At 34.8% G+C, this 24,901-nt stretch overlaps 2 protein-coding genes across 2 annotated transcripts; one reads left to right on the top strand and one right to left on the bottom strand.

Annotated features, from left to right (window-relative positions):
- Positions 1-15,315: 15,315 nt before the first annotated feature.
- On the top strand, positions 15,316-17,895 carry CBG16456 (the record flags this gene model as incomplete). The annotated part of the gene is made up of 4 exons (XM_002647105.2): positions 15,316-15,352; positions 16,204-16,397; positions 16,854-17,128; positions 17,808-17,895. 4 exons carry the CDS (start codon positions 15,316-15,318, stop codon positions 17,893-17,895), a joined length of 594 nt encoding a protein of 197 aa, XP_002647151.2.
- A 3,264-nt stretch (positions 17,896-21,159) lies between these two features.
- Positions 21,160-24,875, bottom strand: CBG16454 (the record flags this gene model as incomplete). The annotated part of the gene is made up of 7 exons (XM_045236202.1): positions 21,160-21,501; positions 22,729-22,881; positions 23,449-23,567; positions 24,093-24,299; positions 24,342-24,488; positions 24,573-24,674; positions 24,776-24,875. The coding sequence occupies 7 exons, from the start codon at positions 24,873-24,875 to the stop codon at positions 21,160-21,162; spliced, it is 1,170 nt and encodes a 389-aa protein (XP_045095970.1).
- Between the last annotated feature and the right edge of the window lie 26 nt (positions 24,876-24,901).

The following is a 24,901-nucleotide window of genomic DNA, read 5'->3' as shown; positions in this document are numbered from 1 at the left end:
TCGACGAAATACTCAAAGGGTACATCGAAAAAATCTGAAAGGGTACATTGGTCTGATTTCGCACAGTTTTCGAATGTTCGTAACTTAATGAAACGGACAAGTTTTATAACGAAGTTTCGGTCATTCATCGGATTATAAGCAACTTACTGATGCTCGGCGAGGTTTTGCAACGTGCTCCTCCTCAAACTTGAATAGTACGCGCTCATTTCTCGATCACTCAGGAACGCTATTTCAAAACAATTTTAGTAATTTACCCGCATTCTGAAAGCTTGAGCAGCGAGCTACACTTTTTTTCTAGCCCAGGAAGATAAATAACTTCAAACAGATACAATGAAAGATACAATGTTCGTCCCTAAGTGATCGAGGAATGAGCGCTTACTATTCAAGATTGAGGAGGAGCACGTTGCAAAACCTCGCCGAGCATCAGTAAGTTGCTTATAATCCGATGAATGACCGAAACTTCGTTATAAAACTTGTCCGTCTCATTAAGTTATGAATATTCGAAAACTGTGCGAAATCAGACCAATGTACCCTTTCAGATTTTTTCGATGTACCCTTTGAGTATTTCGTCGATGTACCCTATGAGAGTTGCTTAAATGTACCCTATCAGACTCCTCCACAGATGTACCCTATCAGTCAATGTACCCTCTGAGTCAATGTACCCTATAAGAGTGATGTACCCTCAATGTACCCCTTTTTGATGTACCCCCGGAGTATGGGCCAGGCCAACCGAGTTTTCTCGTTTTGTAGGGGTCGCAATAATTTCTCCGAGTTTGAAGGAACCGGCAGGAAATTATTGTGAAATTGATCAACGGAAAGTACGATTAGGTGAAGGCCTATCGGAAAGACAACAAAGAAGAACGCCGAAAAAACATTCTTTTGAAGGAAAGATTTGTTTTCAGGCTTGGAGATGACGACGATCGGGAGCAAGTCAAGAAGCAACAAGGACAAGTACTGTAGGTATTTTATTGTAGTCTTGTGAGTGTGAGTAGGTGAGGTGCGTTAGCAAAGAGTGTAAGGGTCGGAGAAGAATGTGAGTCGTGGCGAGGGTCATACCTTTCTCCGGTCAGGGGTCCGGATTTCTAGAGGAGGGGGAAGTTGCCTGGGGCAGCTACCCTCCAACCCCTTCTAAAGGTTCCCTCTACCCACGCAACGACACTCCGCTATCCCGCTCGGCGCGCGCACAGTTTGAATTTAGTTTTGAGTGATTGCGAGCTTGGATTTGTCTCGTGGTTGTTCTAGGGACTCTTTTAAAAACTTCAAGTGAATTTGCTTGAATTCTAAGTTTTTATTTGTTGTTTCTTTCTAACTTGTTCATAATAAACCGATTTTGTTACATTTCTTGTTGATTTTCTTCTATTTTATCACAGGAACCTGATACCCCGGACATACCGCGGGCAATTTTACCGTTTGCCTAAAAATCAGCAATGGAATTTTTCGTATTGTCAATTCAAAAAAATAGCCCCGGTGAACACACAAACAAACAAGTAAACAAGGGGGCGGAGCGATCCGCCCCTTTTCGCAAAGGCGCCGCGCAGTTTTTCGGCGGAATTTTAGCGTCGCCGTTTTTCGGTAATTTTTCACCGAATTTCTTCCGAATTCAAGGAAATTCATCTTCTGATTAATCTATCATCTAATATGAAAAATCGTCTTCTTGTATCACAACTATGAATAAGTGATGAATAATCTGCGGTTAGTCGACAAATAACTCTAAATACTTCTCCGATCGAGTTTTTCAGGTTCTGGCTTGGCTTCAAAAGATATCTTCAAGATGAACACTTGGAAACTTCAGACTAAACAAAAAGTTTGCAGTGGTAATTTATTTATTTATATGACACCGAAGCTTTTCTACCTCTTCTTTCCATCATTGTCTCCTTCGATACGTCACCTGGTCTTGATCTTTTCATTTTTACCCTGAATCGAAGAATATTGTTTTTCAATTGTGTTTCTCAGTTTTAATTCAAACAAAGTTATATATTCCTTCACAAAATCGACGAATTTCCTTGAATTCGGAAGAAATTCGGTGAAAAATTACCGAAAAACGGCGACGCTAAAATTCCGCCGAAAAACTGCGCGGCGCCTTTGCGAAAAGGGGCGGATCGCTCCGCCCCCTTGTTTACTTGTTTGTTTGTGTGTTCACCGGGGCTATTTTTTTGAATTGACAATAATCACATTTTTTTTTTGAAAGTTTTTAATGTTTCAAATAAAGTAGATCAAAAATTAGAATTCTCCTATATCAATCTAGTCGTTAAAAAAGCAAGGATTACAGTATTTCAGTTTCGACGCAAATATTCTTCCTTCGAATTTCTGTTTCAAATTGAATAGTTTGAAAATGGCAAACTACGAAAAATATTGCATATTATTCACATATTCACTGCCAGGCATTTGTTAAAACACTGATAAAGAACTTTGTCATCAAAAATACTAAATTTGAGATTTTGAAATCTGCTTTTTTGAATACTCGTATCCTTAGAAAATGACAGAAAATGTAAAAAGCAATTCAGATAACTGGATAAACAAATTCTCCGATTTCTGTTTCAATAAAAACACGAAAGAATTTGTTCCGACACTTAAGTGGTGAGCCCGTGTCGGAGCGAAAGTAGAAGGATAGGAACATTAGTTATTCAACAACTTGGTTATTAGTGGGTTAAGGGGTCTGATTAGGGTTCTTCATAGCATCAGAATTTGGAAAGTTTGCCAGGAGACGATGACCAGCGACAGAAGTTTCCGTTGATAGGAGCAGAGGGGTGAACCATCCTTGGCTTGATGAGGAGGCTGCAGAAGGGGTGTGGCATCGGTAGATTGGCTCATCCGCGAGCGTCAGCAATTGGATCCTCGCATCAGTGAATCCATCGTTGGAGAGATCCGTTGGGATTGTTCCTTTGATTCCGATGTCTCCTCATACTGGCGATTCTGCTTCCTTTTATAGCATTTCCTCAGCATGTCCACGATTATGCTCTAGATCTGATATGGTGATAAGGAAGTGATCACGCCAAATATGTAGCGTTAAATAGTTGAAGAATTGTGTTTTATGACAATTTGTGTCATTCTAGATGTGCTCTAGTATTGTTGGGTTTGAGGTCGTGCAGTAGAACCTCTGCTGCCGCGACAGAATTCATAAATTTATTTTTTGTTTCCTGATCGGGGAATCCGGAATCCGGACCCAGTAATCCGGACCCAGTAATCCGGATCCCTTTTCCGGTCCCCTCTCTGGAGCCCAGAGAAAGGGAGAACTGATTCGTCCCACCACTTTCCTCTTCTTTTATAGTGATCTTATCTCCCTGAGCTCATCTTGGTTCATGGATTTCTAACCAATTCACGCAGTTCTTTTTGTCAAGGAATTTAAATTTTTTCAAAAACTTGTTTTCATCAAATTAAAAAAACACTGGAATTTTCACTTTTGAAATCTGTGAAACTCCTGAAAATTATATATATCCTTTGAACCTAATTATATTGTTTCCTGTTTGAGAGATCGAAAAATAATCAACTGATGAAATGTTGCTGACAACAAGGCAAACATTTTTGTTTTTAATTTTTTTTATATCTTTTAGAGGAACCGACATATGTTTGGTCAAAGTTAACAGACACTGTTATGGGTTTTGAAAAATTCAGTTATTCGAAAATTCAGAAATTCAGGAAATTTCGAAATCGATGTCGTCGGAATCTTACAAAACAGAAATACCTCACATTTCAGCCGAATTCTATTTTCTTAAAACAGTAAATTTCTAGATTTACTGTTTCAAACGTTCTTGTACCATATTTTTTCTATAACAGTTCTCTGCTATTTCTCAAAATTTCACTTTTAGACCCCTTTTAATTCACTTAATGTACCAAAACTCCCTATTCTCCATTTTCTTTACATATTCCATAAGAACTCATTGTCTCCTATATTAATGTATTACTCCACGGGGACCGATTAGCAGGACCCGAGAAGATGGTCCCTTTCTCATTCATATTCCCTTCAAGATGCGCTTATTATTAATTATGGGGTTGGCATACAATAGGAGAGACACTCCCCACATCTTTATTCTTTTGAATTCAGATGAATAGAATGAATAAGGATGAGCACTAATTTGTAGAAATGACATACGGTTATTCTTTAATTGAACAAGACAAAGTTTGAGCTTAATTATCCCGGTTTTTATGAAAGATATCAAAAAGTAGTTAACTGGCGAAATGATTATCATGAAATCAACATTAATTTATCAGTGGACAAATTTTTGATATCTTTTATGTGAACTGAGATAAGTGAGCTCAAAGCAGAGGTACATGATGATTAAACGTTTTTAGGGACAAATCTCTTTGAAAACATTTGAAACAGTAATTAGTTTGGAATTTTCTCGCTCAAGATTCTAACTTTTTCCATGATTCACGCAATTTTTTTTTGAAGTGCGATTTTCTGAGGCTACGATCTTAAACTGTATTTCGTCGAGTATTTTTGGAAACTTGTGATTTTTCAACTATTCAACTTGAAACAGTAATTCAAAAAAGTAGATTTACGACAGTGTAGCTCAAATACCGTAATCCCAAATTCAGCACATTTCAGCTAACAATTGAGTTTGATAGAAAAATTATTATAAACGAATTTTATTTTTTGCTCTACTTGATTTGAAACATTGAAAAATTTCAAAATAGGTTATGTACTTAAAAATTTTCTAGTATGCGTATTTGAGTTCAATTATCTTGGTTATTGTAAGAGATACCGAAACTGTGTCAATTGATAAAATGTTTATCATAATATCACTAACATTTTTGTAGTATACAGATTTTTGATATCTCTCACAGTATCCAAGATAATTGAGCTCAAAAGTATTCATGGTTAATAACAGTTTTCAGTGATAAATCCTTTTTTGAAAAACTTGAAACAGTAATTTTTTGGAACTTTTTAATCAAAATGTTATCATGTTAATGGTACAGCCAAACAACAAATTTCGAAAAATTGTATGCTTGCGAAACTATTCAATTTGAAACAGAAACTCAAAGAAGATTATTTCCGACAGTGTAGCTCAAATACAGAATAATGCACGTTTCAGATAAGTGGCGAGCATTGATGAAAGAGATATTTGATTATTGATATACTTGACTTAAAACATTAAATAATTTTGAACAATTTTATGCACAAAAGAAATTCTTCGAGCTCATAATTTTGGTTACTGTAAGAGATATCAAAAAGTTGTCAACTAATAAAATGTTTATCATATTATCAGTAACATTTTATTAGTGGACAAATTTTTGATATCTTCTATATGAACTGACTAGGGAATGNNGNNNTCGGGGGGTGGAACTTCGGTATGAGACCTATATCATTCGAAAGCTGAAAATGAGACATTTTCAAATATATATTCTGATTTTGCTGAGGAGCTACCAGTTTCGAGAAAATCGGGTTCGAAATCTGAGAAATTGCTAATGCAAAGGGGGGACCCCATGGTGATTTTTTTGCGAAAATTTTTTTTTTGAAAAAAAACCTGAAAACTTTATGGGATCATTTTCTTTTATTCAAAACTTATGGAATACTTGTGTTCAATGCTTTGAAAAACTTTTTTTTGAAGCATTATTCAAACTACATTTTGATATTTGAGAGAAAGACATTCGATGATTGGTGAAAGATTTCGGAAGTTTTTTTATTGTAATTACAATTTCAAATGTTCCTCTACGATCTGACAAAGTTTTCTCGATTTTACAGAAAAAAAATTTTGACGAAAAATATCCATGGGGTACCCCCTTGGCATTTTCAAACTATTTTTCGAAAAATTTTCAAATGTGCTAAAACGAATTCTAAACAGACAGAAACTTTAAAATAAGTCTTTTAGCAATATTTGGAAGCTTTATCCTTTTCGGAATCGAGAGCTTTTAATGTTTTTTCGATTATCCTACAATCCATATTTCTTCGATAATCACCCAGTAGTACTCAAAACTTGAGAAAAAACATAGATTCACATTATCTCTCATTGATTTGTCACTTTACAACCCCAATAACGAACAAATCTTGTGGATTTTGAAATAAAGAACTGGAAAAGATTTGTAGTGTTGCTTCAAGAAATTTGCAAAAGCTATGGAGAACTTGTGAAAAAAACTTGTCAAAACTTGTGAAAAAGTAAAAAATAAGTATCCAATTAAAATTTTTCTTTGAAAAAAATGCGTTCATAGCATTTTGAAGATCGCCACAAAAACCAAAAATAAAATCAAAAAACAATAACGGGAAGAGGAATCGAACCTACAACCGGTTGGATACTCTTCATCCCTCCTTGCCACTACACCACTGCTGTCTTGTTCTTTCACTTCCCCCAATCTATATAAGAAAGAGGGGAGGCGCGGCGCCCTTAAGAGTCAAATTTGAGCCAAATTTGAAACTTGATTTTCTCGAAACTGGTAGCTCCTCAGCAAAATTTGAATACATGTTTGAAAATGTCTCATTCTCAGCTTTCGAATGATATAGGTCTCATACCGAAGTTCCACCCCCCAATTACAACCTTCCCTAGTGAGATAATCAAGCTCAAATTGGAACAGTATGTAGCCATTATATTGAACTTTTTCAGCAATAAAACCTTTCAAAAAAAACACTTGAAACAGGATTTTTTTGGCATTTATCGGATCTAGATTCAGCATTTAATATGGTCCAACCACACTACAAATATAGAGAAGTTGTAGACTTCAAAACCTTATATTTCAAATCTACTTTTTTGGAAAGCAAGTTTTGTCAGCATTTTTCGAAATTTGTGATTTTTAATCTATTCATTTTGAAACAGAAATTCAAATGAGCAATATTCGTGGTAGCTGAAAAACCGTAGACCGAATACTGTGCATTTTAGACAAATGGATTAATATAGGAAATTTATAATATTTGATCTACTTGACTTGAAACATTAAAAATTTTGAAATTTATTATATTAATGTACTAGTAGGCGTACGTTAAGAAAAATTATCTCAATTCTTAGTAGAGATAACAGAAAGTGGTCAACTAGTAAAATGTTTATCATGAAATCAGCAATATTTTATTAGTTGACTACTTTTTGGAATTCTTTACAAAAAGTTAGATAATCTAGCTGAAAATGTAAGTAAAACTTACCAGTGTATTAAGCGTGTAAAGGGCGAGATCTACTTGATTTGAAACATTAAAATATCTAAAAATTGAAATAAAATAATAATATTTTGTGAGTTAAAAAATGCGTCGTAGAGCAATGAAAACGTACTTTGAGCTCAGTTATCTCGGTTCCTGTGAAAGTTATAAAAATTTTTTCAACTGATAAAATGTTTATCATAATATCATCAAAATTACATCAATTCACAAATTTTAATATCTTTTATATGAGCTGAGATAAGTAGTAGCTCAAAGAGCAGACACGGTAATTAGGTAAAATGAACATGAACACTCCATGAAGAAATTGAAACTTTTTTTTTTTGAGAACTCGAAATATGCCCAACGAAATATCTAAAATCCTGAGAACTTTCAATTTTATTTGAAAAAGCAATTTTTGAATAATTATATTCAGAAGAACTAGATACAAAATGTGAAAAAAAAACAGAAAAATAGATTTGAAGGATATCTGGTGTGTTTTTTTTTGTTGAAAAACTTGAATACAAACAATTTATTTTTCAAAATAAAAATTGAAAATCTCAATTAAAAACAGCCAAACATGCAACATTTTTCAGTTCAATGCTTTTATAAACCCATTGTCTTTTGCGGTTACATGTCAGTCTTGGCCAATATGGGGATGATCCATATTTTACAGATTGGGAGAACATCTGAAAGTTCAAAAAATCAAAAACTTTTGGAATTTTAGACTTTTTTTTAGACTTGTCAGAAGGCTACAACACTAGAAACATTTTGCTGATCTTCAATTTTTCGAAAAATTTTGAAACAGCAAATTTTTTTCGAAATTCCAAAAATTTGGTTTTCAAACAAAAAGAGTCTCTTTTTTCTGGTTTAAAAATCCCCAAATTTGGATTACCTAGACCCGAAAAAGTGGGCGGAGCCTCGTCTTACCTGTCCATCATTAGTCTCCAAATACAACACATTTCGCGAAGGTTTTTGACTGGAAAATTCACAAGACATCTCAATAAAACATCCCAAACGCTTTTCAAATTTCACATTTTTCTCCAAAAAATTTCTCCCGAAATTATGGGAAATATCCGATTGCTTTCTGGATAAAATATCTCCGGCCGGTATTGGATCAAACGAAGAGCATTGACAATTATCTTTATTCAATAATTTATTAGGGAAATTCAACCAAAATTCCAACCTTGAAGTCCAAAAACTGAAACAGTTAGAAAAGGCAAAAATATAAGGAAAAGTTGCATTTTTGAGAAAACTGAAAGTTTAAAGTTTGGTGACAGTTTTATAGGTTTTCTGGAAGAAAATCTATAAAATTTTATGGGATTTTTGGAGAATTTATTGGGTTCGAAACGATTTTAAAAAAAGTTTTTTTTTATCGTTAGAGATGGGAAAAAACTTGCGAAACCTTTTGCGAAACGAAACCCAGCTTTACCATACGAGCCGGCTTCAGGTCCATTAACATGTCGCGGGCCGGGCTAGAATGACGAAAAACCCGATTTCGGCCAAATTTGCCATTCTTGCCCGGCCCGTATGGTAAAGATAAGATGATGGACTTCGTCGAGATCTATCATTTGATATCAAATCCGTCGAAATATCTTGTTCTGAAGCCGAGTTATCTGCCGGCCCGCCATTTGCCCGGGCCGGCCCGTTTGCAACTATGTAAAAAAATTAGTTTCTTGGAAATGCAGAAACTCGGAATTTCAGAGAAATTGGGAACCAAACTACCGTAAAAACTTAAATAGAATCCCCGAATCGTCACATTTGAGCCCATGTGTCTCATTTTCTGTGAGAGATATCAAAACATGGTCAGCTGATAAAATGTTGCTGATATCACGATACACATTTTATCAGTTGACAGGTTCAGTTGATAGGAACGGGAATATGTTTTCAGTGAGAAGGCATTTGAATGAAGACATTGCAAGATTTGAGGGTGTGAAGCTTGCTTTATACTACAAAAATTATAAATAATTGAAAATTCTTCGTTTAACACATTTTTGAAACAGAAAAACATTTCGGAAGATTACGGGTTCTTTTTAGTCATTTGAATTTTATTTTGAATATTTTCAAAAATTTTTCGATTTCAGTAAATTTTTTTCCAAAAACTACAGTTTCATAATTGATTATTATTATTTCGTCAGTTTCATTGAATTTTTAATTCTCTACTTCTATAGAAATTAATTCCTAGTCTCCTCCCCATAATCCATCAATTAGTGTCCTCCCTTTAATCTTTGCCGCCGACACATCAAAAATAAGCTCCGCCCACTTTATACCCCCTTCATGTGTTCCCCTTCATGTGTTGCAAGCATTTATATTTATTGATATTTCTCGTAGAATAAGAAAATTGGCAAATTTGTTTCAAATCTGTTTCAAGAAAATGTTATATAACAATTCGTCATTTTTTTAATACTTACACTCTAAATCCTGCAAAAATTGTATCGTTATCTTCACCACAATTTCCCTCCATAATCCATCAATTAGTGGGGGTCCCATCCCATCCGTTTCCAATCCTTTTCATCTTTGCCGACACGCAAATAGGCTCCGCCCCCTTTTCCATGAATAGAGAAGATTATTATTGTTGCTGGGGAGTGTGATTTATGGGTTTCTTTTGTTGCAAAGATTTTCGTTTTAATTTCCGGAAAATGTTTGAACTAATCTTCCTTTAATTTGAACACTTGCACTTTGAGCTCAATTACCTCGGTTACTGTAAGAGATACCAAAAAGTGGTCAACTGATAAAATGTTGGTGATATTATGATAAACATTTTGTCAGTTGACCACTTTTTGATATCTTTCACAGGAAATGAAATATCCTGGGCAAAAGATCACATTCCCCCTCCACAGGAGATATGGTAGTACCTTCAAGATGCCTAGAGGGGTCTTAACTTTGAGCCTTCATATATCATTTGCTGTAAGAGATAACAAAAATGTGAAAATTGATAAAATGCAGGTAATTTAATGATGAACATTTTATTAGTTGACACGTTTCTGATATCTCTTACAGTAGCCAAGATAATTGAGCTCAGAGTTATAAAAAGTTGAATGTACGAGCGATTACTGAATGAACAAAAATTAAATTTGTTTGTTTAAAGGTGGGGTGACAGGAGATTTTTCGTAGTTTTTTTGTAGCTAGAGTATGCATTCTACCGTGACGGTGTACAACGCTTAATGTCACTCTGCGTACAGCTGTCGTCCTCGCCTTTATGTATGCAAACGAACGTGCGCTTTCTCTTTGCCCGCGTGGCTCAGTCGGTAGCGGCGCCGCACCCTCAATCATCGCCTTCACAAGTTCAACTCCTCGAGAGGCATCTTTGAACGGAATTTCGAGAACATTATTTTTTTCATTTCCACCCACCTTTAAAAAAGTTTTTGAAACTGCAATTTTTTTTCTTTTTTTTCGGGGATTTTTGGACCTGATTTGGTCAATAAAACCTTTGAGAAACCGTTTTTTGCCAGAATTTTTTAAAAATTATAACTTATTGAAATCGCTATTTAAGTAATTTTTACGCTATGATACACCGCAAAGCCGGCAAGCTTCACGTAGTTCAGCTGGAAAAAAGCAAAAGGTGTCATGAAATGATTTCTAGACCTTGTAGCAAAAAAGCAAAAAGGATCAAAAAGACTTACGCACCAGTGGGAGTCGAACCCGTGACCTCTAGATTCAAAATCAGGCGCGTTAACTAGTCGGCCACGCGCGCACAATTACAGAGGAGGGGTGGATGGCGTATAAGAAGGGGCGCGGAAAAGGGGAGCGGAGGGGAGCAGGAGGGTAGGCGAGATTAGGGGATAACTACCGTAAAACCTGTATTAGAAGGGCCCCTTTAATAGAAGGGCCCCCTTCACAACATGTCATGAAATTGTAAAATTAGTGAAAAATGTTCCGGGAACTCCACAATTTAATAGAAATCTGTTGAAACTCTATTTTTTGCTCAAAAACTTGATTAATTTTCGTGAAATTGACAGATTTCCATGACTTTTGAACGAAAATTCGTCGATTTTTTTTGATGAAAATCTTTGGGAAAAATGACCGGAAAAATAGAAGGGCTCCCTCTGATTGAAGGGTCCCTGTAATAGAAGGGCCGGCCCTTCTAATACAAGTTTTACGGTCACCTGTAAAAATAGAGCCTTCTAACTTTGATTCAATTTATCTCGATTCCTATAAAAGATATCAAGAAGTTGTTAACTATTGAATTGTTTTTTAGATTACGGGGCACATTTTGTTAATTGACCAATTTTTGTTATCTAGAACAAGAGCTGAGATAAACTAGGTCGAATCTAGAAGCATTAATCTTCTTGATGTTATTGTTAGAGAAGCTGTTTAAGCCTATAAAAGGGTATTTTTAAGCTTCAAAAAGCCTTTGAGAACCTCTAAAACCTTTTTTCAACCTCAAAAAGCCTCGAAAAACTCAAGTAAATCCTTCCATTTGTATTCTGTCGCTCAAAAACATAACCAATTTTCTTTTTTCCCATTCTTCCACACCCTAGAGACATTCCTCTATCCGTTTTGACATTTGGTGTCCGTCAATCATAAAATTCTGTCGGTTATCCAATTTCGGCGCCTTTTTTCTCGCGTTTTTTTGCGCCTAAATGGTCCCGTTTTTCAACATTTTCAATTAGCCAAAAGTTGTTAATAGCAAGGATATCCAATTCTCGTTTATTTAGGCATGAAGAATACATAAAAGAGAGCGGCGGTATGGTAATTGAGACGAATGTATTAGTACCCCCTGGGGAGGTTGCGCCTATTTGACACCTCCACAGCTGGATACTCCGCCCCATTTGCTTCTGTGTGTCCCGTTTGGGTCAGTTTTATTGGTGACAGATGGAGGATGTTGTATGGTTTGCTTGTATTCCTTTTGTGTAACGTTGCGACAGTTGAGACACTTCAAAGTCACATTTTGTGTTTATATATATTTTTTCCTGTGATTGTAACTTGACAGAAATTAATTAGAAATTATAAACCAAAACTTTTTCTACATTTTCCAACAGAAACCAAATTTCTAGCTCAATTTTGAGGCGAGTTATGATTGAATTTGCTCCAAGGACGCAGTCGGCGAGAGGTGATGAGCGCGAGCGCGGCCTCGCAGCAAATATGGCCATAAATCGCTTCAAAATTGAGCTAGAAACTTAATTTTTGTTGCAAAACGAAGGAAAAATACGCATAATTTAGCCAATAGGAAATTAATTTTGAACAATTTTAGTTGAAAACAACCAGCTTCGAATCCTTGGAAAAGTAGTCCAGAATTATTAGATTTACCTGAAATTTTCGGAATGCATTAAACAAAAGTAGGGCTTTGATTTTGTAGTTGACAACTTTTTTGTAGCGTTGCTGGCTTTTTGAGATACGCGCCTTTAAAGATGGGAGACGCTACAGTACAAGTGAGAAGGTGGATAAGGTATTTTCAAAGGCGCGTATCTCAAAAACCGAAAAAGCTAGAAATAAGTTGTCAACAACAATATTAAAGCTCTGATTTCGTTTTGTATACTCTGAAATTTTTAGGAAAATCGGAAAATTCTGGATTATTTCTGTGGAGCTTCAAAGTTTACTATTTTCTGTAGTTTCCAGATTTTTAATATTAAATTTTCAGTAAGACGAGCGATTTTGAAAGTAGTTCACCTCAAATTTTTAAACATAATTATACCGAATCTCGTAATCTCAAAACAATTCCGAAAAAAAAATTCCTGTTTCAGAAGAAATTTTTGAATTTTTGCTTAAAAATTTTCGAGAATGTAAGAAATGCCGAACTCCTATTTTGTAACACTGATTATAAACAATTCTGAAAAAAATTTGTTTTTTTTTAAATCTCATTTTTCTAAAAATCCCAAAGATCCCGAAATTTTGAAATTTTATTTTTTTTTAATCGAAAAAGACGGAAAACTTTCCAACATTTCGATTTTGATTAGAAGAGGGGCGGGGCATTGTAAAAATTCAAAAAAAACTTACTTCAAAAAAGGTATAAATTACTGTTTCGATATTCACTGAAATCCCAAAAACCCAATAACCTAATTGTGAGGGTCCCCCAATTTTGAGCAAATTTATCTCGTGTCTTGTAAGAGTTATCAAAGAGTGCTCAATTGATAAAATGTTTATCATTATATCAGAACTAGTTTATCAGTCGATTACTTTTTGATATTTTTTACAGGAAGAGGAATGAATTGGTTCAAAGCTAGAGATGAGTTGAGCTCCGTAGCCGCCGACCACTGACCCTACCAACTTTGACCCAGTGTGTCTCGTTTCCAATGAGAAATATCGAAAAGTGGCCAACTAAAAAAATGTTTATCATAATATCACTAATATTTTATCAGTTGACTGCTTTTTTTATATCTGTTTTATGGAACCCATATCCAGAAAGAAATCGCTGTTTCAAAATAACCACTTTTTGGTCCATATTTATGTGACTTCTGTTTTCAAAAATATTTTTCTGTGCTACGCAACACTACTTATAACACGTCTCCCCCTAATCCCTAATACTCATCCTTACACATAGTAAGATGGTCCCTGACCATCTGTCAGGTACATTCAGAATATGAATAGAAGTGACTTACGTAAGAGCCCCCTTATAAGATGTTTGGTACAAGACACCACCTATTTATTCAGAAGAAACGAGGCTAAATGATCTCTCAAAAGTGAGGGATCTGCTCTGTCTGTCTGTAGCACTTTACAAACTGAAAATAAAGTACAGTAACTTTTTTTGAAAATCAATTTTGAGTGGACCAATTTTTTGAATTTTTCCGACTTTAATAAAATATTACAGTTTCAATGAAGAATGGAGTTTTAAGTTTAATGTTATAGTGAATATGTGATAGAAGTCGGCAAACATTCTTTTTAGATTAACTGGAGACTTGGTCCAAAACATGGTCATCAAAATGCACAAAAATTGGAAAATACAGTAGTCCGGACTCCTAGTCAACTTTGTCAACTTTGAAGTCCTACAAAAATGGTCCATAATTTGATGATTAGTATGAAAATTTGAGAATATACTAAACAAGAATAGAACTTCATTTTTGTAGTTAAACACTGTTTTCTACCAACCGTACTTTTTTCGATATGCACCTTTAATCTTTGTTGGTTCACAGCAGTGTGCCTTATCGAAAAAGATTTTCCGATTTTGTCGACAAATTTACCTGACAAATTATCGATAAATTTGTCGATAAAAAACGATAAAATTTTGTCGACAAATTATCGGTAAATTTGTCGAAAGTAATTTATCGACAAAATTTTGTTGACAAATTGTCGATAAATTTGTCGAAGGGGGCATTTTTCGACAAATTATCGACAAAAAATTGCTATTAACCGCCGGACTTACTTGTAAAAAATCGTATCTCATATTTTTTCTAGGCCATCTGACCTGGTGGCCTAATATTTCCAACATGAATTTTCTAGGCCACCAAAATTTTTGACCTGAAAATGATCTGATGTTAACATGGTGCGTTTTTAAGCCATTTTCACATGGTGGCCTAACTTTTGCAATATGAGTTTTCTAGGCCACCAACCTTTTTGGTCTAGAAATGTTCAGATATTCACCTGGTACGTTTTCTGAGCCATTTTGGGGTGGTGGCCTAACTTTTTCAAGTTGAGTTTTCTAGGCCACCAACTTTTTTGGCCTAGAAATGATCAGATATAAATCTGGTTTGTTTTCTAGGTCACGTTTACATGTTGACCTAGAAAAGTCAACTTGCGAAAGTTAGGCCACAATGTTAAAATGACCTAAAAACAAACCAGGTGAACATCAGATCATTTTCTAAGGCAAAAAAAGATGTGGCCTAAAAATTCGTTTCGGGAAAGTTAGGCCACCAAGCCAGATGGCCTATAAATTTTGCATGGGTAACTTTGGCCATCATCCAAGACGTCGTAGGAAAAAAAAGTGGTAACGATACGGTTTTTTACAAGTAATTCCGGCGGTTCATATCAATTTTTGTCGACAGTAATCAAACACACTAATTGAAACTTTTTCGGATTTTTCTTCAATTTTTGAGTGAAACAGTGAAAAAGTTATTTCAGTAATTGAAATTCAGAAATTCAGAAATTCAGAAATTCAGAATTCGAAAAAATTATATTTTTTTTTCTGTTTCTTTCAATGTTTCTTTTTCCAAAAATTTTTATCAATTGATATAATTCATGTTGTCTGCAGTATTCTTTCTGATTGCTCATTCTTATCCAAACACCTTCCTCATTATCATAAAAATGATAATTTATACACATATAATTATAATTATTATTATGGGTTCCCCTGTTTTCCCTATTTTCCAATTCCGCGCATATTTATTATGTCTTCCTCCTTGGTTTTCCCGAAAATCGTTTCAGGTAACCAGTAAATTTACATTTTCCCTCTTTCAGAAGAAAAATCTCGTTGATTCCATCTTATTTTTCTGATTCTACGACACGGAAAATATTATTATTCATTCCTTATGAATATTCTAGCTACAGTAATCCCATTGAATAATATGGATATAGGAATATGGGCGGTGCCTCTGGGTTTTTGGAAATTTTAGGACTCCTGGATTTTTTAGAATCCTAGAAAGCTTTCAAAGATTTTTTACACACTCTAAAACCTGTAATAGAAGAGCCCCCACACTGCCAACTTTGTCCGCATTCATCTCGGTTACTGTATTTCAGCTTTGAAATTTTATATTTCGGTTACTGTAAGAGATTTCAAAAAGTGGTCAACTGATAAAATGTTTATCATAAAATTAGAAACATTTTATCAGTTGACACGTTTTTGATATCTCTTACAGTAACCGAGATAAATTAGGTCAAATTGGCGGTGTGGGGGAATTTTAGGTTTTGGAAATTTTCAGGATTTTTATGATTTTCGGTTTTTTCCATGGTTTTTTAGATTTTCAAGAATTTTTCTAAACTTTCGTGATTACTGTAGTTCTTTTAAAATAAGAAACCAGACGTGTTTCCCATTGAATTATGCTAATTTTTCTACCCTATTTCTCTATTTCCTACCGACAGGTGTCCCAAAAAAAAAACACAATCTGGCTTGCGAAATTCAAGGATAACCGTAGTTTTCAATTTTTGAGAATCTCAAATTTTTTTGCTGTTTCAAAATTTTTTCCGATTTCTGAATTTTCAATGGCTTTGATCTTTGGTCGGTAATTATGGAACTTTTTGAATTTTGAACAATTTATATTGTAATTAACCAATTTCAGATTTCTATTTTTTGCTGAAAATCATGACGGACGGTCCACAACTCAAAAAATTCCGGATTTGGAATCCAGCAATTCAATCCGAAAATCATGAAGAATCAGAAGAACGAAAAACGAATTTGACGACTCAAGACGAGGAGAAACCATTGGATTGTACGTCGAAAAATGGACAATTTCAGTTGCCAGAAGTTTTTCAGGTACAGTAATCCTTTTTTCTGGAAATTCAGAGATTCAGAAATTTTCCTTTAAAATAATTTTTTCTCGAAATTTTTCAAAAAATCGCTGTTTCAAATTTGCACGGTCCCGACACCCAAAACTTTAAACAATGCTTCTTTTAATGATGAAATCTTGAAAATTCGAAAATATTTTTTTAAAAAACCATCGAAATGCGATTTGAGGTTCCTGAAATTCCAAAATTCAAATTTTCGAATTATCGACAAAAAAAATACTGTTTCAAAATTTTCAAAATCAGAAAATTAAATAAATATACAATGATAGTTATAGCTTACCAATTTTTCAAAACTTGATGTTTCAAAAACTTTTTTCAAATTTTCGAAGTTTTTCAAACTTTGTGTTTCAATCAATTGCGACGTAATTGACTAAATAAAGCACTGTTTCAAAAATGTTTATTTTTATAAGACTTAAAATTTCAGAATTATCTTCAACTGGCTCCTTTAATGCTCCGCCTCCAACAACAGCGTCAAATGGAAGAATTGGCACGACGCCAATTCTTTTCGCAAATTTGCCACGTGGCACCGATTCCGCCAGTAGCCTCTCAGAATCCCAGAATCCCACGAATGACGTCATCTGCGACGTCTTCTAAAAATTCTGGAATACCTCTTCAGATGACGAATCCTCTAGTGGCAACTGCTCTTGGAAACTCGGTGGTCAATGAGAATTGTTGTGCAGTTTGTGGAGCACAATTCAGGTATACTGTAGCTTTTTTGAAGATTACTGTAGCTAGGGGTTTTTGAAAAAAGTGCCAAAAAACAGCCATTAAAAGTCAAAAATGGAATTTCTGAATTTCTGAAGCTATTTCTAAGGATTACTGTACCTCTTTTTGGGAATACTGTAGTTATACTTTTTGGGATTACTGTAGCTAGATTACTGTAGCTACTTTTTTTTTGGAATTACTGTAGCTCTGCTAGTATTACTGTATTCTTTTTTCGGGGACTACTGTAGCTCTGCTTGGAATTACAGCATTGCCTTTAGGATTGCTGTATCTATTCTAAAGTTTTACTGTTTTTATGCTTGAGGATTACTGTAGCTGCTATTTTCAGGGATTATTTCCGCTCTGGACTACTGTAGCTATTTTAGTGGATTACTGTAGTTTTTATGTTTCTGTATCCTACTTTTTAACGGTTACTTTAATGGCTATTTTAAGGATTACTGTAGCTCCTTTGAGATTATATCATCTTTTTTGAGGATTATTGTAGTTTTTTGGGACTACTGTAGCTAATTCTGGGGATAACTGTAGCTACTATTTTCGGGGGATTACTGTAGATTTTTATTGTAGTTCTTTTTAAGGATTACTGTAGCTGATTCTGAGGATTGCTCTTTCAAGATTACTGTATTTTCGAGGATTACTGTACCTCTATTTCTTTCAGATTGACTGGAGACCTGGTTCAACACATGCGAAACAATCATCGAAAAACCAAGTTCAAGAGAAAAGCGGATTTTCATTCGAAAAATTGAAATTTTCTGTATTTTTGCAGTTCAGAATGTTTTTTGTGACTTTTTGAACAATAGAATTTTCCTTGAAAATAAAGATTTTTAGTTTAATTTTTTTGATTTTCGAAAAAAAAAATTACAGTTTCAAATTAAATTTTTGGAAATCGATTCTGGAATTTTATTCGATTCGATGAGAGTTGTATCCTATATAAAAATTTATAGAAAAAAATTGGACTATTTTCAGACAAAAAATTGAAATTTAACAGAAAAAAGAAGTCACTGTTTCAAAGTTTGTGTATATAAATTAAAAATTGTGTCAGCACATTGTTCTGCCGAGAAAAAGTGCTAGAGTTTCAAAAAATCAGTTGGAAATTGGATTTTTTAATTTGTTGAGATTACTGTAATTTGTCTTCCCAAAATACGTTCCTTTAAAAACCTACCGTAGTAAAAAATCCAAAACAAATCTACCTACCGTAGGCACCAGAGGTTCTAAGAGAGTACCGGTCAATAAGGTATAGAAAAATGTCTTTTTCAGTAGACTTTTGGCATTTTCAGAAGTCTAGAGCTCGTCTGTCAAGTTTCCAATTACTTTGAACATTTTAATTCATTTGAAAATTGATTCTAAAAATTTCGAAACAGCAATTTTTTAAAGCTACAAGAACAAATTAAAACTCTGTGTTGGGTATCACCATGACCAGAAATTTTCCGATTCTTGGATTACTGTAGATTCTTAATTATAAGAAATATTTAAATAAACTATTTGGGCTTTCTTCGGTGAACTTTCGCTCTCTCAATTCCTTGGTTATCTGTTGATTTTTAAAACAGCATCTTTTTTCAACGTCAACTTTGAGCCACTTTATCTCGGTTACTGTAAGAGATATCAAAAATGTGTCAACTGATGAATTATATCTGATAATATGATAAACATTTTATTAATTGACCACTTATTGATATCTTTCACAGGAAGCGAGATAAATGGCTATATGGTTACTGTACTCCCTTGAATAAACTAGAAACACTTTTTGGGGCATATTTCCGCGATATTGTAGTTTTTCGATGCAATTTTGGCATATTTTAGGAACTTTTTTCGCAGTTTTTTTTTTCGTAAAGATCTTTTAAAGGGACATACTTTTTCAAAAAATAGTTTCAAAAAATGTGAACGTCCAATTGAAGAAAAAATGAAGCTATTATTCTCTGAAAATATTTTGAAACAGTACATTTTTTCAACTTCAACGTTGAACCAATTTATCTCGGTTCCTATCAGTGATATCAAAAAGCGGCCAACTAATAAAATATTTCTGATAAAATAATGTACAGTACCGGACAAAACGAAATCAACTTTTAGTTTTACGAGGGTATCTCGAAAACTATGAGAGCTAGGACTCTGAAATTTCGTACGTATGTTTTTGAAAGGCTCAGAAATACTTCAAAAAAAAATATCAAGTCCGCAGACACCATATCAGACGCGCAATTGCAAAAATTGAGAAAAATGGACATTCGCTTAACAGGCAACAGTTTCATTAAACATTACAAAAAAACAAAAATCACTTAAAAATAAAGCGGGAAGAAAATGAAAATAGTTTAATACTTGGTTGGGTATCCTTGTTGTCAATCACGGCCTGGCAGCGTCGAGGCATGCTATCAATCAGAGCATCAATTGTTGAACGAATTTCTGGTCCGCGTTGGAGGCAAATTTTCCTTTGAGGCGTCTCTCCAGCTCCTCCCAGAGTGGTTCGATAATATTCAAGTCGGGACTTTGGCTTGGCCAAGGCAGAACGTTCACATGACGCCGATTGAACCAATTCCGAACATGCAAGGACGTATGTTTTGGGTCGTTGTCCTGCTGATAAGTGAACGACCGACCGATGGACTGACGAGCAAATGGTCTTATATGATTCTCCAAGATCGATTCATATTGAAATCTATCCATTAGACCCGAAATGCGGACTAGAGGTCCCATACCGTACGCCGAAAAACATCCCCAAACACAGATCGATCATGTTTCATGGTTGGAGTTTGGTACTGGGGCGAGTACCTGGTGCCTACCGGACGTCTGATCCACTTGACACCATCACTTCCGAATAAATTGTACTTGGATTCGTCAGACCAGAGTACAGATTTCCACTCAGCGCGTCCCCAACCAACATGAGCCTTTGCCCAGTCAACACGGATTTTTCTGTTTTTGGCATTGATGAATGGCTTCTTGGCTGGTCTTCTTCCATTCAGTCCAGATTAAGCCAGCCGACGTCTGACAGTTCTGACGTGAGGTACGGGAGTCATTGGACCATCCACGATCGCTGAAATTTCCCCAGCGCTCAATCTTGGATTCGTTCTCGAGGTCATCACTATATTCCGATCGGTGAGATGATTGGTTTTCCGTGGTCTTCCCGGAGATTTTCGTATGACAACGCCTTGTCGCAGCTGAAACAAGAATTTTACAATAAATAAACATGATTCCCTAACCTGATATCTCTTATAAATCCTAGTAATGGATGATTTTGCAAGGTTGAATTGAAGAGCCAGATCCTTGCGCTTCAGACCCATCTGGATGCCCTGAACGACCGCTTCTTGGACCGCGAAAGTAGACGTTTTGTTGTTATGTTTTCTACCCATCTATAGGAACAAAACTCATTACAAACAAACCGAAAAAAATTGAAAAAAAAACAAAAAAAGTGAAAACTCTGAAAAACTGAAAATTCGAAAATATGATTTTTTTAGCAATTGCGCGTCTGATATGGTGTCTGCGGACTTGATATTTTTCTGAAATATTTCTGAGCCTTTCAAAAACATACGTACAAAATTTCAGAGTCCTAGTTCTCATAGTTTTTGAGATACTCTCAAAAAACTAAAAGTTGATTTCTTTTTGTCCGGTACTGTATATTTTACCAATTGACAATTTTTTGATATCTTTTATAGGAGCCAAGATAATTGAGCACAAAGTGAGCTGATCCTGCTACCCACTTGTAAGGTCAACCTAGGACTTTGAGCTCAATTATCTCGGTTTCTATAAGTGATATCAAAACGGTGTTAACTGATAACATTTAACTCATAACGTGATAAACATTTTATCAGTTAATCACTTTTTGATATCACTAACAAGAATCGATATAAATTGGCTCAAAAATGACTATAAGGGCGGTTTTTGCCTCGCAACGGTAAACGTTTGATTCTCAGCCGAAAAGTAGAAGCAAAATTTATTATTAAAGGTTTCAAGTTAAAAAAATACAGAAAAAATGATTACAGTATTAGTAGTAAGAAGTTTGAATTTTAAAAATGGTCCAATCAACTCTAATTCTCTTGTCTCTCCACCCAAATCTTGTGGTCCTGCACATCATGTTGTGCTCCATGAGCCAGACATCGATCCGCTGACGCCTTCTCCTCAAAAACTACAAATCCATCGGCACGTGGAGTGATTTCAATTTGTTCAACGATGCCAAACGATTCGAAATATGAACGAAGCGAGTCTACAGTATGAATTGAGCATTGAATTTGATGGAGAGCCAATTTAGAGCCGGGATTTGGTGGTGGGAATTTGGGAAGTGAGGATTTTTGATTGATTGATGATGATGATGATGATTGCTCATCATTATTGCTCATTTGCTCTTTTGGAATTGAACGTTTCAATTCGACCTGGAAAAAACGCGTTAATTTGAATCGGTAAATTTTTAGGCAATATATCTCGGTTCCTATAAGAGATATCAAAAAGCAGTCTACTGATAAAAAATTACTGATAACATGATGAACATTTCGTTAGTTGACAAGTTTTTATATCTCTTACCGTAACCGAGATAACTTAGCTCAAAGTGAGCTAATACTGCAACCCGCTTGCAAAGTTGACCTACTACTTTGAGCTCAATTATCTCAGTTATTGTAGAAGATAACAGAACGTTGTTAACTGATAAAATGTTTATCATAATATCAATTATAATTTTTCAGTTGACAACTTTTTGATACCTATTAAAGTAGCCGAGATAAATTTGGTCAAAGTTTACAGAAAAACAAGGTATGGAGAGAGCGAAAGTTTTCCTGCTTTAATCAATTCTAATGATTTGCAGTTTAAATACAAGTACAGTAATCCAGAACTCAATTATCTCTATTACTGTGAAAAATATCGAAAACTGGTCAACTGATAAAATGTTTATCATAAAATCAGCAACATATTATCAGTTGACCATATTTTGATATCTTTTACAGTAACCGAGATAAATGAGCTCAAAGTGAGCTAATACTGCTACCAGCTTGCAAAGTCAACCTACGACTTCGAGCCGATTTATCTGGGTTACTGTAAGAGATATGAAAATTTTGCCAACTGATAAAATATTGCTGATAATATGATAAACATTTCATCAGTTAACAACTTTTCGGTATCTCTCACAGTGACCGAAATAATTGAGCTCAAAGTTGAAAGTTTCTTAATGGAAAATTACTGTTTCAAAAAATGAGCAGAAGATTATGGTGTGGACAGAGCAAAAGTTTTCATATTGCACCCTTCCTTACCAATATACAGTTCAACGAATACAGTAGTCCAGAACTTAACTATCTCACTTCGTGTAAAAGATATCAAAAAGTGATCAGCTGATAAAATGTATCTGATAATATGATAAACATTTTATCTGTTAACAACTTTTTGATATCTTCTACAATAACCTAGATAACTGAGCTCAAAGTGCAAGTTTTTGAAAAACATTTTCTTCAGAGCATTTTCTTCAACTCAATTTATCTTGGTTACTGTAGAAGATAACAAAAAGTTGTCAACTAATAAAATGTTCATCATGATGTCAGTAACATTTTATCAGTTGACCGCTTTTTGATATCACTTACAGTAACCGAGATAATTGGCTATTAAGAAGTACTCACCATTCTCCCATTAATCTTATGCGGACCATTTCGAATGGCCATTTCGGCACTGGCAATCCATGCAAAAGTGACGAATCCAAATCCACGAGATCTTTGAGTCGCGTTATCCTTCATCACTACGGTATCAACCACTGGACCGAACTGAGTGAAATACTCGCGGAGCTGAAATTTTTGAAATTTCAGAAAATTCCTTTAAAAGTTCTAAAATTCTAAAATTCTAAAATTTCAGAAAATTCTAAAATTCTAAAATTCTAAAATTCTAAAATTCTAAAATTCTAAAATTCTAAAATTCTAAAATTCTAAAAAATTCTGAAAAAAAGCCAAAAATTCAGTAATTCAGCAAACATTGCAGTTTCAAAAATTCCCAAAAAAAAATAATTTTTAAATTTTCCATTGCTCATTTTTTTTTAAATTTTTTCCAAATTTTCGAATTTTCCAGAGCCGGAAGCACCTTTCGAATCATTTTTTAAGTGTAAATTTTGAAAAAAAAAACAGTTTATTGAAACAGTTTTTTGTTTGATTTTCGACCCCTCTAATAGAAGGGCCCCTATAAAAGAAGGGGTATTACGGTATTTGAGATCCACAAGAAGAATTCATATCAGTTTTGAAATCGAAATTTCCAACAAAAATCTTTGTTGAAACAGTTTTTTTTCTGATATTTTAGGAATTTTTTGAAAATCTAAAAAACTAAGAAACCTACTAAAATCCGTAAAATCTCACCTGTTCTTTATTAGTGTCCATATTCAATCCACCAATGAACAGTTTTCGATGTTGAATGAAATTTGTGAAATTGATAGAAGTCGGTGGCGACAACATCTGAAAAATTTTGGTTTTTATAGCTGAAAATGAGAGGAAAATCTGGAAAAAAACGCTGAATTTTCAAAAGAAACTCCTGCAAAAAATATGACTAATAAATCCGAAAAAAAAATGTAAAAAATTGAGAAAATCAGAGGTCGTTTTCCCCAGGAAATGAGTCATTTCTAATGGAGGACAATAGAAAAAACAAACGGAAAATCAATATCCCGCGCGCGAAATTCAAAATTTGATCTCCTGGAAAAAAATTAGGCATAAAAAGACCCCCTAATTAGTCGTAATAATGGGAATTGAGCCTCTGGGAAAAATGTGGGACATCTGGGCAACAGACACACAAAGAGAGGTTTTTGGAATTTTTTGGGTTTCTGGGGTACGACGAATTCGAACGTTTTCAAAATCGAACAGACCTAAAGTCGAGCTGATTCAAATCAGAACAGTGTCTTTCTCGAACAAGTATAAAAACAGAACAAGGACAGAATCGAACTGTACTGAACTGCACCATGTTCCTCCTAAATTTAGTTTCTAAATCATATAATTTTTTTCCGTCTCACTTTTAGCATGATCTTTGCCTGCTTTTTCCACGTACGGCAAATGTGCCAACGGTACAGTTACCGGAAACACTTTACGAAACCCAGCCCAAAAAACGTTAGCTTCATCTGTCATAACATGAGCTGGATTGAAAGATGGATAAAGCTCTTTGATACACTTGAATAGCTCTTCAATATCAGAAGATGTAGTCGAGTGGCTCAACATAAACGCTAAAAAAATATTAAGCCTTCAAAAAACGGGTGTGCTCATACCAACTGGGACACCTCGATCATAGCCATCACAGACAAGCATAGTGCTCAACTTTAGGTTATATTTTGTGCAATGATGGGTGTCGTCTAGTGTTACGCCACGATGGGAATATTTAGCCAAAAATTCCAACTGTTGTGGGGTTACAATAACTGAAAAAAGTTGTCGAAAAAAAAGAAATAGAGAATAGGTACTGTCTATTCAATAAAACGTGGGCGACGCGGCAATCATGACACCGATGGCCGAGTCGAGTTGACGAGCACGCAAACTGGCCAAATACGCGCATCGGTACACGATGAACGGCAGTTTTTCGGCACGGAAGCGAAATCCGGCGGTTCCTGGAAATTTTCAAAAATTCAAAAAAACAATTTTTTTTTCAAAAATTCGAATTTTTTCCTTTAAAAAGTATAAATTTCAGCTTCTTCTCCGTCTTCCGTACCATATGCAAACTGCTCGTCTTGCGGAATCGAGTGCACCTCGCCAGTGTGGGTTGTGTTGCCGGCTCGGGTGTATTGGGGTGGAAATTCGAGATTCGCCATGGTTCTAACCTGAAAAACTAAGATTT

Source organism: Caenorhabditis briggsae (genome assembly GCF_000004555.2).
Source record: "Caenorhabditis briggsae complete genome, chrIV, whole genome shotgun sequence".
In the NCBI taxonomy this organism is placed as follows: Eukaryota; Metazoa; Nematoda; class Chromadorea; order Rhabditida; family Rhabditidae; genus Caenorhabditis; species Caenorhabditis briggsae.
Note: the sequence above shows the minus strand (reverse complement) of the source record. Positions and strands in the feature narration are given on the sequence as shown.